The sequence below is a fragment of the Carcharodon carcharias genome, chromosome 28 (genome assembly GCF_017639515.1).
Source record: "Carcharodon carcharias isolate sCarCar2 chromosome 28, sCarCar2.pri, whole genome shotgun sequence".
In the NCBI taxonomy this organism is placed as follows: domain Eukaryota; kingdom Metazoa; phylum Chordata; class Chondrichthyes; order Lamniformes; family Lamnidae; genus Carcharodon; species Carcharodon carcharias.
In genome coordinates, this window is record NC_054494.1 from 15,196,259 (window position 1) to 15,212,384 (window position 16,126).

The 16,126-nt window shown below is 48.8% G+C and overlaps 1 protein-coding gene across 2 annotated transcripts in view; it reads left to right on the forward strand.

Moving 5' to 3' along the window:
• Positions 1-16,126, forward strand: part of LOC121270895 (paladin-like) — a 260,286-nt gene that overhangs the window by 129,221 nt on the left and 114,939 nt on the right. For both annotated transcript variants that reach the window (XM_041176468.1, XM_041176469.1), the window contains exon 18: positions 1,680-1,820. In XM_041176468.1, the coding sequence (XP_041032402.1) occupies positions 1,680-1,820 (141 nt within the window). The remainder of the gene's footprint in view (positions 1-1,679; positions 1,821-16,126) is intronic.

Here is a 16,126-nt window from a genome sequence, read left to right on the forward strand (position 1 = left end):
AACAGTACTTTAGAACAGTTCCACAAATCTTATCTTAACAACCCCCAGAGTTCAGCAACTATCCTGATAAGATTTTAAAATCTATAGAAGTCCAGTAACTTTACCACCCAGTGCTTTTTGCTTGGGGTGTCTCCTGAGGCTGACAGAAACTGCTTCTTTCAGTCTGGCCTTGTTCACATTGTTTTCTGGGAGATCTGATCAGCTACCCTGCTGTCTCCTAGGACATCTAAACAGCTCCCTCCTCACATAGGCTTCAGTATTTCCTTAAGTATGTTACTTCCCTCTGATCCCTCTATTGTCTCAGCCAGTCTCTTCAGAAATGCTTTCTTCCCAAAATTGATTAAATTGATCTTTACTTTCACTCTTAGACTTTTATGAACAAGCTTACCCCATTCTTTACCTCACTCCCTTACACCTTTTAACAACCTGCATGTATCCCCCTTTGCACTAAAACTGCTCAATTCAAAACTACTCCTGTCATTGCTTTATGTAGAACTCTGATTGAAGTACCTCTTGGTTCATTAACATATCAAAACCACTTCTTACTGTTGGCTTTAGACTCTTGCAGTCACTCTAGCTCTTAATCCAATTTTTGCCTGACTTCCAGTGCATGAAAAAATGTGCCAGGGTTATTACCAGAAGAAAAGTATTATAATTTCTTGTTTTCTTGACCCCGGGTAAAGGAGATCTCCCAGGATCTCACCATGACTCGGCCACACAAATTCATCGTCTGTACTTGAACATCGCCGTTCACATTTTCTACCTTGCATGACCTATTTTTAATGCTATGTTTCTCGATGCATGGACCCTGTTCATATTTAGCTTTTGCATCGGTGCTAAGTGGTCTGTCAGAGCGTTGGCCTTCACACACCCCACTTAAGTTGCAGGTTCTAGAGCAATAAAGATCCAGCTTGGACACAAGAGAGGATCGATTGCCCGCTATAGGGGGAGATAGTGGTGTAGTGGTAATGTCACTGGGCTAGTAATCCAAGGGACTTAGGTTCAAGCCCCACCACAGCAGCTGGTGGAATTTAAATTCAATTAATAAATCTGGAATTGAAAGCTAGTCTCAGTAATGGTGCTGGTGAAGCTATCGCCAATTGTTGTAAAATCTCCGTCTGGTTCGCTAATGTCTTTTAGGGGAGGAAATCTGCTGTCCTTACCCAGTCGGGCCTATGTATGGCTTCAGACCCATTGCAATGCAGTTAACTCTTAACTGACCTCTCAAATGGCCTAGCAAAGCCACTCAATCCAAGGGCAGTTAGGGATGGGCAGCAGCTGTAGGCCTTGCCAGGGACGCCCACATCCTGTGAAAGAATAAAGTAAAAGAAAAACTCCAAAAAGACTTACTTGGTCACCCAGACTGGCTCCTCCCAGCATCAGCCTTGAGGAATTTTTTAAAAAATTCATTCACAGGACGTAGGCTTCGCTGGCTGGGCCCAGCATTTATTGCCCATCCCTAGTTGCCCTTGAGAAGGTAGCGGTGAGCTGTCTTCTTGCACCGCTGCAGCCCGTGTGGTGTAGGTACACCGCCAGTGCTGTTAGGGAGGGAGTTCCAGGGTTTTGACCCAGCGACTTTGTTGGAATGTGACCATTGCTATGGTGCTGGGGCCCAGTTGCTCGGCGAGGTCACCAATCGCGGAAAGCGCAGCATTAATTTCAGACGTCTTTCCCTCCAGATTGTGATGCAAATTATTCACCTCCTGCCTGATGGGCATAAAATGAAAAAGGAAGTGGACCTGGCTTTGGATACAGTGAGCGAGACCATGACGCCTATGCATTATCATCTGAGAGAAATCATTATCTGCACTTACAGACAGGTGAGTGACTGCCTGCCTAACCGAGAACTCCCTCCATTCAAGAAAGCTTCCATTCAAAGCCAAACCTGCCTGTGGATCAAGAGAGCTTTGTAAATAATGCTCACATGTCTATTAAAACTGCAGAATGAGGCAGAGGTAATCTGAGATCTTAAACAGGACGGAGAAATGAGATTCAGAAAATGGGTTTCAGACATATCCCTGCAAGTAGGGCAAAGGGCACACAGGGTCATTTGAGTCATAAGTACATTTAGGTTGGGTCTTGAAGGTTTTTTTAAAATTCATTCATGAGAAGGTGGGCATCTCTGGCTAGGCCAGCGTTTATTGCCCACCCCTAATTGCCCCTGAGAAGATGGTGGTGAGCTATCTTTTTGAACCGCTGCAGTCTCTGTGGTGGAAGTACACCCACCAAAGTAGAGTGGCAGCAGTGTGTACCCTCTACAAGATCCACTGTGGTGTAGGGAGGGAGTTCCAGGATTTTGACCCAAAGACAGTGAAGGAACAGTGATTATATTTTCAAGTCAGGATGGTGAGTGATTTGGAGGGGAACTTGCAGGTGGTGGTGTTCCCATGTGTCTGCTGCCCTTGTCCTTCTAGATGGTAGTGGTTGTGGGTTTGGAAGGTGCTGTCTAAGGAACCTTGGTGAGTTCCTGCAGTCCATGTCCAAATGCAGCAAGACCTGGACAATATCCAGGCTTGGGCTGACAAGTGTTAAGTAACATTTGCGCCTCACAAGTGTCAGGCAATGACCATCTCCAACAAGAGAGAATCCAACCATCGCCCTTTGACATTCAATGGCATTACCATTGCTGAATCCCCCAGTATCAACATCCTGGGGGTTACCATTGACCAGAAACTGAACTGGACTAGCCATATCGAAGGGTCATGAGGACTCGAAACGTCAACTCTTTTCTTCTCCGCCGATGCTGCCAGACCTGCTGAGTTTTTCCAGGTAATTCTGTTTTTGTTTTAGCCATATAAATACTGTGGCTACAAGAGCAGGTCAGAGGTTAGGAATCCTGTGGCAAGTAACTCACCTCCTGACTCCCCAAAGCCTGTCCACCATCTACAAGGCACAAGTCAGGAGTGTGATGGAATACTCTCCACTTGCCTGGATGAGAGCAGCTCCAACAGCACTTGAGAAGCTTGACACCGTGCAGGACAAAGCAGCCCGCTTGATTGGCACCCCTTTCACAAACATTCACTCTGTCCACCACCGACACATAGTGGCAGCAGTGTGTACCATCTACAAGATACATTACAGGGACTCACCAAGGCTCCATAGACAGCACCTTCAAAACCCACGACCAGTACCATCTAGAAGGACAAGGGCAGCGGATACATTGCATCACCACAACCTTAAAGTTCCCCTCCAAGCCAGTCAGCATCCTGACTTGAAAATATATCGCCGTTCCTTCACTGTCACTGGGTCAAACTCCTGGTACTCCCTAACTGCACTGTGGGTGTACCTACACCGCAGGGACTGCAGTGATTCAAAAAGGCAGCTCACCACCACCTTCTCAAGGGCAACTAGGGATGGGCAATAAATGCTGGCCCAGCCAGAGATGCCCACGTCCTATAAGTGAATTTTAAAAAGTCACCTTGTAGATGGTGCATACTGCTGCTATTGTGTGTTTCCTTCACTGTATATGGGATTGAGCAGTGGGGATGCTGGACTCAATTGAGAAATTATTGGATGCAGCCATTGGTGAAGCTGTGGGGCCTTTCAATACCAGATGGGCCGAGTGGTCTCCCTCAATTGCCTTCCCGTTTGGTGTCGATATTGTGTTTTGTCATAATCTTGAGTGTCGGTTGGGAGCGAATCGCAATTCGAAGGTGAGTTTGTGAGGTGAGATGACAACCATTTGATGGGGTTTGAGCTGGATAAATACATCAATATTGTTTAGGAACATAGGAGGAAGAGTAGGCCATTTGGCCCATCGAGTCTGCTTCTTTTGTCAACCTCATGTCAGTCTTATCTGTCACTAGAAGATTGTTTTGATGAACAGGAGGAAGTGGTTTCATTCCACATTGTCATTTTACCATTTACATTCACTGTCAACCATAGAAAATAAAAGAAACTAAAAATCTAAAGATAACCACAGGTGGAACTATACTGAGTTGTCATTTAATGAAGCTTTGTTTTATTGCAACAGGATTTGGTTGTTCAATTAAATCATGCCTGATCTGTATCTTGACACTGCCTGATCTACTTTATGAAGCTATTAAAATATGACCAAATAATCCCCTTCACTGCAGAGAAAGGAGAACCTGGGCTCCCAGTTTCCCAATCGTGGGGAATAAAAATGTGACTTATATTGATTTATCCATGTACCCTTCAAGGGCTCGTTACTCTCTCCCTCAGTTACCTCCTCCCTCCTTAATTCCCGGCAACATTCAAGCCCTGCACTAACAAGAGATTGTTAATGTTAATCCTTCAAGTTAAAACGGATTATGTGCTCGTTAATCTCATTTCTGTTTCTGGCGGCTTGCTGCACAGTGCCACGTTTCCCATGTTACACCAGGGATGACACTTTAATCATATTTCAGTGACTGTCAAGCACTTTGGAACATTCTGCGGATGTGAAAAGATCTTGGACAAACGCGGGTTCATACTCACCGCAACCCACTCTTAGAAACAAATAAAAACACTCCGAACTCTCAGGCGCACAGCAACTGCTAATTTGGCACAAACTGTGGATTAAACTTGACCGTTTGGGGCTCAATAGGATTCACTTTCTGTGAAAGGGATGATGTTAGTGATCGGGAGGAGGGGTCAACGCGAGGCCGTGGCACTTGACTGTTAATATACCAACTTTCTTGCGGAACGCAGATGGGACCTGCCAACATTCGTAGACGTTGGAAAAGGAACAAGTAGTGCACACTGTTGTATCATCGATGCCTTTTAGTACATAGATTATAAATGCAAGTTATTCAATGCTTAATCCATGGGCAGGATTTTCGGGTGGTTAGGGAGCCCGGAAGAGGCTGGGAAATGGTTCTCCGCCTGTGATTGCACCCCCCCCCAATTTTATGCTGGCTGAGAAACTCAGCGCTGCTGGGGTGGGGGCATGAGGAGGGCAAGTGTAAAAGCCTGTGCACACACTGGGGGGGTGGAGAGCACAGGGACCTGCCTCAGGCAGCTGAAGAATATTAACATCAAAAATAAAGATTCTGAAAACGCGCAAGACGTGTCCCCACAAAAAGGCTCGCTCCCCTGAACATAAACACAAGAAAAGTGGTGTCAAAATTATTTTTTTAAATTAACGTTGGAAACCTCATCCCGCCCGTGGCTGAGGTTTCCTTAAATAAAAAAATCCCAAAGGCGGCCAAGCCGACTCGCCTGCCCACCAACTGGACGGGCAGTGAAAGATCTCTCTTAGTTAATGCTTCAATACTTTAATAGGCCTCTTAGTTGTCGGCGGGCATGCTGCCGACTCTCGCACGCGCCCACCAACCGATAGATCGCGCGGTGACATCGGGGATGCTCGCCCGACACCTAAAGTCCAGCCCCGTGAGTGATAACTGTTTGTTATTGAATATCACCAGTAGGTGGTGCACTTGCTCTATTTTAGGAGCCGGCCATAGACTCTCAGGGAGCCAACCCCGAGCAAGTGACAGCGCTGAGCTGAGGCTTCCTCTGATCAGTCATTTTACAGTAAAGGAGAAGGCAGGTGGCTGAAGAAGTGACATTGGCCCAAACTGAAAATAGACTGAGGGCCGGATTGCATCCCTCCACCTAAAATCCATTGGCAAACATTAGGAAAAATTTCCAAGGGAGAAAAAGCATATTCCAATTACTTGGCTCTTGCTGAAGGTGATCGGTAGGTGCTGGTGCCAGTGTTCTACCGCTGTGTGTCAAACTGGCACAAGGTGACATTAAAGAGAGACCCCGCCCCCCACCGTGGCAGCGAGAGTAGGGAAGGTGGGGAGGGAGTAGAGCAAGTGATTGGGCACAGAGGAAGGAATTGGGCACAGGAGGGAGGGAGGGAGGGGCTGAATGGGCACAGGAGGGAGGGAGGGAATGTGCTCTGGGATTACTGACTCCAATTGCTTTGGAGGAGGTCCAAATAGTTAGCGCAGGTGAGCCCTACCTGTGAGGAAGGTCCATCCATGGGGGGAGGCTGGGTATTTACTGTGGAATGGGGGGGGGAAATGAGGGGGGAAAAGCAGAAATGAGCATCTTTAAATAAAGGTGACAAAAACCTGTGGCGGTTTAATAAAGGAATAGAACACGTGAGAGTCACAGCCGATTTGGTGACTGCGAGATTTTTGGTTTTTCGTTCATGTTTACTGGAATTGTCTGTCTCTGGAGACGCTCCTATCACATTGAGACTGAGCCACAAAAAGGACCACTCACTATTATTAGCAACTCTCAGGTCCTGGGCTGGGCCTAAGTCAACACCTACCCGCCCCCCTGCTCTCCCCGCTACCCCCACCCCCCCCCGACAAAGACTATCCAGACAGGGACAAGGCGACACGGTATGTGGGTGGATAACTAAGCAATAACAGTCGCTTTGACAATTTGTATTGTTCAGGCAACAGCGTGAGTGAAGGGGGGAGAGGGGGCGGTGGTGATGGTGTCTGTGGGGGCAGGGTGCATGTGTGGGGGTGGGGGAAGTGTGCCCGTGTGGTGATGGGGCTGTGGGCGAGGGTGCCCGTGTGGGGGTGGGGAGGGAGGGTACATGTTGGGTGCGGGGTGTGAAAGGGGGGGGTGTGGGGGGGGGAGGGTGCCCTTGTGGGGGTTGGTGGTGGGGGGAAAGGTCCCCATACAGGGGTGGGTGTGGTAGGTGCCCATGCAGAGTTGGCAGCAGGGTGCCCATATGGAGGGCGGGAGTGGGAGCCTATGCAGGGGCTGGGAGGGGTGGGGGGTGGTGGAGGGTGAAAGGGGGGCCTACACAGGGGGTGGGGGAAAATACCTGTACGGGACAGGAGTGTGCCCCTACAGGTACTGGGGGTGCCCTCAGGGGGCGTGCGTGCTCCTGTGTGGGGTGTGAATGTGTAAGTGAAGAAGCTGTCAAAGGCAGCGATGTAGGTGCTGTGCTTCTCATTGATAAACCTGGGTGATGGGCTAAGGTCCATGAGACAGGACAGCAGCTGTTCTGTGCGTAGTAAGGTGGAGGTTATATTTATCAACATAAATCGAGGCAGGGTGGTTAAACGGTGCCAAGTTGGGGGATTGCCTCCGTCGGGCATGATGACAAACCTGGATTTGTAGTGAAGCTATGTGCAGCAAAGATTCGCTTAGGCTTCCTCTCCCAGCAAATACACAAAAAGCAACGAGATTCAGATTGCGAAATGCCCAGATTTTGTGGCCAGGTGAAAAAGTCACGCCTGCGTAGTTCGATGGCTGGAGTCTGGCCACCCGACAGGACAAGTCGCAAGACCCCCTGCACGGGGGCACATTCAAGGTGAAGGCACACCCCCTCCCATGATGCCCTGAGCCAGAGACACACCCATTGAGGTCAGTCTTCAGCTCAGTGTTTTGTAATGATTTTAAAAAAAAACTTTTAGACACTTTTAAAACCTTTTGAAACTTTTAGAAACTTAAAAATGAATGGGAAAGTATAGTGGACGGTGTTCACAGAGACACGCTAAGTAAAACGGGTTTTTTTAAAGCACTTATTATCTTGCATACAGAAGAGAAGACGAGAGGAAGAGGTGTTGTAATTTCAGTGAATAAAACTCCCACACACTTGTCTCAATGAGGTGGAGATGAAGCATCACCAGCATCTCAGCTGCTGATAAGTGTATCGTGTCTGGGCTGGTTAGCATCACTATGTGGAAGGAGGTTGCAGAGGCTGAGAGTGCGAACAGGAGTGTTCCACAGACCCACAGAGCAATGTTGCAAGAATCAGGAACTGAATGATTTTGTAGTTTGTCGACTTCCTGGAAAGCCTATAGAGTGAAGAGCTTGCTCGTGGCTTTGGCAGACGCTTCAGGTTAGGTGACATAAAGTGGCCGTGAAATTCAGTTGCCTTTGGAGAGGGAGCTCACTGGGAGTTTGAAAGACCCCTAGTCTGCAGCTCAGAGGGTGGAAATATTATATTGTCTCCAAACTGCCCAACAAGACTTACCCAAAGCAACAAAGAAGCACAAAGTGATGTTAATTTTACATGTTTATTTAGAACAATATAGCTAATAATACCTGGGAGCATTGATTCCACCGGAGTGATGTAGCTTTTCTGAAGGATCCTACTGACAGTGAAGAAAGAGTCAGGCAGAGTTGCGATAATTATTGAATGTTATGTTCATAAATTACTGTTTGTGTTCTATTTTGAGTCTATTACTGTATTTACACATAATCCAATAGTTGTTCTAAAAATAATTTTAGAATAATAAATTATAAATAATAAATGATTTTCGAAATAACCTCCTCTCCCAGAGGATAAGGGGTATCTGGAACTCACTGCCTGAAAGGGTGGTAGAGGCAGGACCCCTCACAACATTTAAGAAGTATTTAGATAAACATTTGAAACGCTATAGTATATAGAGCTATGGGCCAAGTGCTGGAAAATGGGATTAGAGCAGGTAGGAGCTTTTGACCAGAGTGGACACGATGAGATTCTATTGATAATGGAGAGAGAGTCGGGCAATTTTTTGTTAATTATTAACTGTTATCTTCATCAGTTACTGTTTGTGTTCTATTTTGAGTCTATTGTTGTATTTACACATAACCCAGTAGTTATTCTAAAAATAATTTAATTACCACGAACCATTTTAATCTTACAACAGTTTTCAAAGTAGAAAAATCATTAATTAGCATAGACAGCATTAAAATCGTGCACTAGGAAACTGAACTGTACATTGTACAGCAATAACTACCTCAAAACTCTTGCAGCTTGTGGAGGAGTCTTGAACTGGGGTACTCGGTTTAAAAATTAGGAGTCTCCCATTTAAGACAGAGAGGAGGAAGATTTTACTTCTCTGTCAGAGGACTGTTAGTCTGTCTAATTCTCTCCCCCAGAGAGCAATGGAGGCAAGGTCATTCAATATATTCAAGGCTGAGTTCAATTTTTGATTGATTCAGAATCTAGGGTTATGATGGGGGCAGCGGGGGGTGGGGGGTGGTGGAGGTGGGGGAGAGGGAATAGAAAGGGAAATGGAGCTGAGACCACAATCTGATTAGCTATGATCTGATCAAATGGTGGAGCAGAGTTGAGGGGCTGAATGGCCTACTCCTCCTAGTTCTTGTGTATTGGCTGCCATACTTTCTACAACATCTCACAAGGACTTCATTGGGATGTTATTAAGGACGCTATAGAAATGCAACTTCTTCCATTTATAAATGTAAACACTTGCGAAGATCTGTGTAAGAATGATGCTGGACTTCAACATCACACTAACTCCCTTGGAAAAACAATGCTTTTCAGGAAAGAGGATACTATTTCAAAGTAATTGTTTTAGAAAATATAGGACTTAATGAAGTTTTATTAAGAGAAAACAGTCCTTGTTCATTACTGTGAAATGCATTTGTACAGTACAGCAAATGTATTTATTCAAGATACCATAAGTTGCACTGATTTTTTCTTAGGGGTGTTCTAAGTGGATGACTCTTTCCAGGTATGAGGGGCTTCCCTTATAAAGAAAGGTTGAATAGGTTGGGCCTATACCCATTGGAGTTCAGGAGAATGTGAGGTGATCTCATTGAAACATATAAGAATCTGAGGTGACCTATTAGGGTGGATAATGGGAGGATGTTTCCACTAGTGGGAGAGACAAGAACTAGGGGACGCAGTTTAAGAATGAGAGGTTCTACCGTTTAAACAGAGATGGGGAGATTTTTTTTCTCTCTGAGGGTCATTAATACGTGGAATTCTCCTCCCCAGAAAGCAGTGGAAGCTGGGTCATTGCATTTATTGAAGGCCGAGTTAGACAGATTTTTGATGGACAAGGGGGGGGTCAAGGGTTATGGAGGGCTGACAGGAAGGTGGAGTTGCAACAACAACCAGATCAGCCATAATCTTACTGAATGGCAGAGCAGGCTCGAGGGGCTGAAAGGCCTTCTCCTGCTCCTAAGCCCTATCTTCTTAAGTTCTAATTTTCAATGACATTTCAAACACTAGATGCTTGATGTGATGCAGCCTTGGGTAACAGCCACATCCAGCATTGCCAGCTTGGGTTGGACAAGCTCCAGGAGGATTTATTACATGATCTCCTGTCTCCAACTGTTGTGCCCTCACCCACCACAACTGTCCCTCTGGCATATCCAGTCTCGCGGTACACCATCTTCCCATGCCTATTGGAAAGCGAATAAACTTCTCACACCACCCATACCCTCCACCCTCCCCCTGCCTCCCCCCACAATTGGATGAATCTTGACTCTCTCTCAAACAGCCTTTATTCCCATCTCCAGCATTTGTCCAACTATTAAACTGACATGTTCAAAGAACGGAATGCCCTGAGTTTTCCTACTCCGTCAAAGTCAGAAATGTTACAGAGAATCATCTGTCATTTCTGGAGACCTCAGCGCAGTCCTGGAGGGTTGGTAACCCTACCTTGTGTTGTACGTTTAGTGGGAAAAAAAAAATCACTATTCAAACTCTATTTTTTTTTCAAAAAAGACCTCATTTCAATGGGAGCGGCTCTGTGGGGATTTGGAAGAAAATGTGATCCATGGCCAGACGGCTTCTGAAGTCACATTCGTCTCCTCTTTCAGGGTCCCAGCCAGGTGTCTGGAAAAACCGTCTCCTGAATCGATCGGCATTTTGTCAACCTTCTGTTGAGTTGTTGAACACAAATGTCATCCGCTCAACAGTTGCTTCTCCACGTATTCACATTTTAAGAGCCTTATTAACTGTAACCAAAGCCTTAACAGATTGTTTTTGCAGCTGCATTGTGATTGGCCGCTAATCCTTTGACGTGTTTGGTGAAATTGCGTTATCAGAAATTCAAATTTCTAAGTCACAAGCTCCTGATATCCCATCCCTGAGAAGGAATGAATGAAGAAAAGAAAGACTTGAATTTATATAGTGCCTTTCATGACCTCAGGACATCCTAAAGCGCTTGACAGCCAGTTAAGTACTTTTGAATTGTAGTCGGTGTTTCAATGTAGGAAACCTGGCTGCCAATTTGTGCACAGCAAGCTCCCACAAAGAGCAATGACCCGATAATCTGTTGTTCTGATTGAGAGATGAACGTTGACTGGGATTTTCAGGAGAGCTCCCCGGTTCCTCATTGAAGGAGTGCCGGTAGCTCTTTGATGTCCGCCTGAGAAAGCAGACAGGACCTCTGATTAACGCTACTCCCTTAGTGCTGCACTGGAGTGTCAGAGGGAGCCTGCTTCTGTATGGCAAGCAAGGTAGGCAGGGCTACAGAAGGAAGGTCGCAGAGGTCGAGACCAACAAGGGCAAGGAAGCCCTGTTTAGAGAGAGAGACAGAAAGGTTTAATCTAGGTGCTATTTCTACATTGGCACATCCCCCATTGGTCTATAATTCACCTCTTACCAGGTAGTCTTGGGGAGTGACAGTAAACCTAGGAGAAGACCAGTCCCTCCAGACTGCTGCTCCATTCAGTTAAATCATGGTTGATCTGTACCTCAGCCTGCCTTTGCTTCATGTCCCTTGATGCCCATACAGAACAATATCGCTCTATCTCCTACTTAAAACCTCCAGCTGACTCTGAGTATCCAAAGTGTTTGCGGGAGAAGATTCCATACTTCTGAATGGGTTGACTCTAATTTTAGGATTATGCCCTCTTATTCTCGATTCCTAGGCCAGAGGAAATGCCTTTTTATTTCTGAAAAGAGAGACATGTCAAAGCTTTTTGTCTTGCACTCATCAGGACACTTCGCAACAAAGCAATATAAGAGGAAAACAACAATTTATACTTATGAGAAGAGAGTGCTGATTGCTTGACTTTCATTCATCATCACTGGTGCATTCTCCATGGCAACGCCCCTGCCAATCAGAGTCCACTTGCCAACCAATTAGCACTCTCTTCTTATACGGTGTAAATTGTTGTTTTCTCCTTGTGTGGGTATTCTTGCAAAGTGTCCTAGTAAGTGCAATACAAACAGCTTTGCCATGTCTCTTTTTTTCACCAATACTCAAGTTCTGTACTACCAAATGACTACATTTTTATTTATTTACTTTTATCATTTTAAAGACCTTGGTCAGATCATCACTCAACTTTCTTCACACAGAGAGTGGCCGTGTTCACCTATCACTTTCAGCCGACTGAGCTACGTTCATTCCCACTCCAGGAAAGCTTCAGTTTTAAAATTTCCATCCTTCAATCCCTGGTATCATTCTGGTGAAACCTGGGATGCGCGTCCTCTGAGGTTAGAGTCATAGTCATAGAGTTGTACAGCACAGAAACAGGCTCTTCAGCCCATCGAGTCCATGTCGGCCAACAAGCACCTATCTATTCTAATCCCATGTTCCAGCATTTGGCCTGTAGCCTGTGTGCTATGGCATTTCAAGTGCTCATATAAATACTTCTTAAATGTTGTGAGGGTTCCTGTCTCTACCACCCCATCAGGCGGTGAGTTACAGATTCCAACCACCCTCTGGGTGAAAAATTTTTTTCATCAAATCCCCTCTAATCCTACTGCCCCCTTACCCTAAATCTATGCCCCCTGGCTATTGACACCTCCACTGAGGGGAAAAGTTTCTTCCTATCTACCCTATCCATGCCCCTCATAATTTTGTACACCTCTATCAGGTCCCCCCTCTGCTTCATAGTTGAAACGCTGCAGCCCAGGCAACATCCTGGTGAATCTCCTCTGCACCCTCTCTAGTGCAGTCACAGTCTTCCTATAATGTGGTGACCAGAGCCGCACACAGTACTCCAGCTGTGACCTGACTAGTGTTTTATACGGCTCCAATATAACCTCCCTGCTCTTCGTGGTGTGTCTGTCTAGGGCTGTGTGGCAGCAAGAGGGTCAGATGAGAGGGAAGTGGGGCCAGGGAGCTGGGGTGTTAGGGGAAATGGAACTTGGAGGAGGAGGCAGAGGCAGGCCTGGTTTGACTCTGTATGCTGGCATCCCCACCCCCCCCTCCCCCATCCCTGCCAACCCTCCCCCATCCCCACTCCCCCTCCCCCATCCCTGCCAACCCTCCCCCATCCCCACTCCCCCTCCCCCATCCCTGCCAACCCTCCCCCATCCCCACCCCCCTCCCCCATCCCCGCCAACTCTCCCCCATCCCCACCCCCCTCCCCCATCCCTGCCAACCCTCCCCCATCCCCACTCCCCCTCCCCCATCCCTGCCAACCCTCCCCCATCCCCACCCCCCTCCCCCATCCCTGCCAACCCTCCCCCATCCCCACTCCCCCTCCCCCATCCCTGCCAACCCTCCCCCATCCCCACCCCCCTCCCCCATCCCTGCCAACCCTCCCCCATCCCCACTCCCCCTCCCCCATCCCTGCCAACCCTCCCCCATCCCCACTCCCCCTCCCCCATCCCTGCCAACCCTCCCCCATCCCCACCCCCCTCCCCCATCCCTGCCAACCCTCCCCCATCCCCACTCCCCCTCCCCCATCCCCGCCAACTCTCCCCCATCCCCACCCCCCTCCCCCATCCCTGCCAACCCTCCCCCATCCCCCCTCCCCCATCCCCGCCAACTCTCCCCCATCCCCACTCCCCCTCCCCCATCCCTGCCAACCCTCCCCCACCCCCCCTCCCCCTCCCCCATCCCTGCCAACTCTCCCCCATCCCCACTCCCCCTCCCCCATCCCTGCCAACCCTCCCCCATCCCCACTCCCCCTCCCCCATCCCTGCCAACCCTCCCCCACCCCCACCCCCCCTCCCCCATCCCCAACCCTCACCAACGCCCAACAACCACCCCCCCAACCCCCCCCACCACCCCCCACCCCACTGCATTCCTGCTTGCATAACTTAGTTGCTGCAGCCCATCCAGTCCTCTGAATATACTCAGGTACCTAATTAGCAACCATTTTCGCTAAGTCCTGTCACTTGGAGGAACGATTGTGTTGAGATGCGGTGAGCTAATTTATGTAATTCCTGACAGAACGTGGTGACTGGAAAGACTCTCTGAGAACTCTCTGGGTAGGGGCAGGTACACAGCAGGATTTATTAGTTGCTATTGAGTCTTTTAAGTTGGCAAGCCACAGTTTCCTAGGAGGGGGTGGGGGGGGTTGCGGGGAAGGTGGCGAGGGAAAATAGCTTTGAACTGAGGATGAATTGTTGCAGTGGCTCTGACTATCTTACTTGGCTGACCCAGCAAAAACCCATACTGCCATTAATTCCCATTTCAGAACAAGAAGGCCTTTATCTAAAGGCTCTTTCACTATATTGCAGCAGACCAATCACAGCCATATGTGGCCCTTCAACCACCTCAACCCCCCCCACCTCAATGAATTACCTCAGCCCTGAGGAACATTAATGGGATCTTGGGATACAATGGAGCTTTTTTTTTCTCTGAATGCTTTCTGATCATTGGGCTGATAAACCACTTTTACCCCCCACCCCCCCACCACCGCCCCCCACTCCTCCACTCCCAAGAGTCGCCTCTCGCAGGAAGTAAAGCTGTTAAAGAAGGCACCATTCCAGTAAAGGTTTACACAGCTTTCTGTTTTTTTTTAATGTAGCTGTAATTCACCAAGTTGGGAGGTGTGCAGAGAGTCTCATCTTGTAAAAGCCACAGATCGTTCCCTGCAGTGGGAATTCTTGGAATCCAAACTCTTTGGATTGTCCAGGCCAGGTTTCACCCCCTGGTAGTAGGTTGCTTGAGATAAACTCGGCCTGTCTCACTAAACAGGATCCGCTAAAGTATCGAATGGAAGAGTTTTGTTCCTGTGGCCTCATTTCCCCAGGGATGTTATACACACGGGCCTGGCTTTTACACCCCGCGGGCGGGCGGGTGCTTGACCCATCCGGCTACAAAATAGCGCCAGGTGATGTCGGGCGAGCGTCTCGATGTCACCGAGGCACTCGCGCGATATCTCGCTCGGTGGACGCGAACGACAGTCAGAAGCACGCCCGCCGACAATTAAACCCATCAAGGAGGTAATTGAAAGCCATTTTTCGTGGCCCTGTCCACTATTACAGTTGGCAGACGGGTCAATCGGCCAGGCGGCCTTTACATTTTTGCTCAAACCTCGATCCAGGGCGGGATGAAATAAAGAGAGATATTTGGGGACTGGTTTTGTTTTTATATGAGGTTTGATTTCAGGTGTGTGATTGTGCTGCTTGGACATATTTTGCAGCATTTTTGTCGTTTTGTTTATCCTGCGGGGGTCCACAGCTCCCTGGGACAGCTGTCTGCCTTCAGGGATCTCAGCACCCGCGGTGACATCAGCCCCCACCCTCTTCCCACCCTCACCACCGGTGCTGAGCCTTTCCCAGAGCCCCTTAATCGGCCAACCCAGTGTGAAATCGGGGTCAGGGGACAAACGATCACTCCCCAGGCCCTCCAATCGGGCACGCGCGCCACCCCCCGCCACCCCACAACGAGGGGCAGAGCTCAAGCCGTGGTGACACCAGCAAATATTTCCGGCGCGTCGCCAGGGAAACCGGTTTCCAAACGGGCAGGAACACCAGCCGGGATTTCCCTGCCCCTCACGGCCAGCAGGGCCTACTCAGGTGAACAGGGGTTTCAATGGCCGGCCAGCCCCTGGTCGCTGGGGAACCTGCTGGGGGCGGGAAGGAGGGTGCGGGGCACGGGGGTGCAGAGCGGGAGGGGGGTGGGCAGGGGGTACAGGACAGGGGTTGCTGGGAGGGCGGGGACGGGGGGGTGTTGGGGTGGGGAGGGGGCATGGGACGGGGTGCTGGGAGTGCGAGGGGGAGGGGGGGTGGGACAGGGGGTGCTGGGAGGGCGGGGAGGAGAGGGGCGTTGGGGCGGGGGATGCTGGGGGGCTGGGAGGAGCGGGGGCGGGGAGGAGGGGGGGTTGGGGCGGTGGGAGGGGGTATGGGGGAGGGGGTGCTGGGAATGCAAGGGGGAGGGGTGGGCGGGACAGGGGGCGCTGGGGGGCTGGGAGGAGGGGGGGAGGGGTGGAAAATTCTGGCCTTTGTCACTTTTTTCCCCTCATGTGGGGCAGGTGCGAATCCACTTCCCTTGGGGAAAGAAGATGTTTAACTTGCAAATAGAAAAGTTAATGTTCTGCTGGGAGGCCCTTAAACAGTCAATGCAGTTTTAGAAAGCTTGTTTTGCACATTTGGTCTCCTGCGTTTGGTTAGACCTCAGCCCTCAGATGACTATTTTCTTGAAGTATAATTGACTGAAAAGGACTCTAAAGAACAAGATGCATTTACATGGCGCCTTTCACAACCTGAGGATGTTCTAAAGCCCTTTTACCGTTAGGTGGGTACTCTTTTTGAAGTTTAATCACTGTTGAGATACAGGAA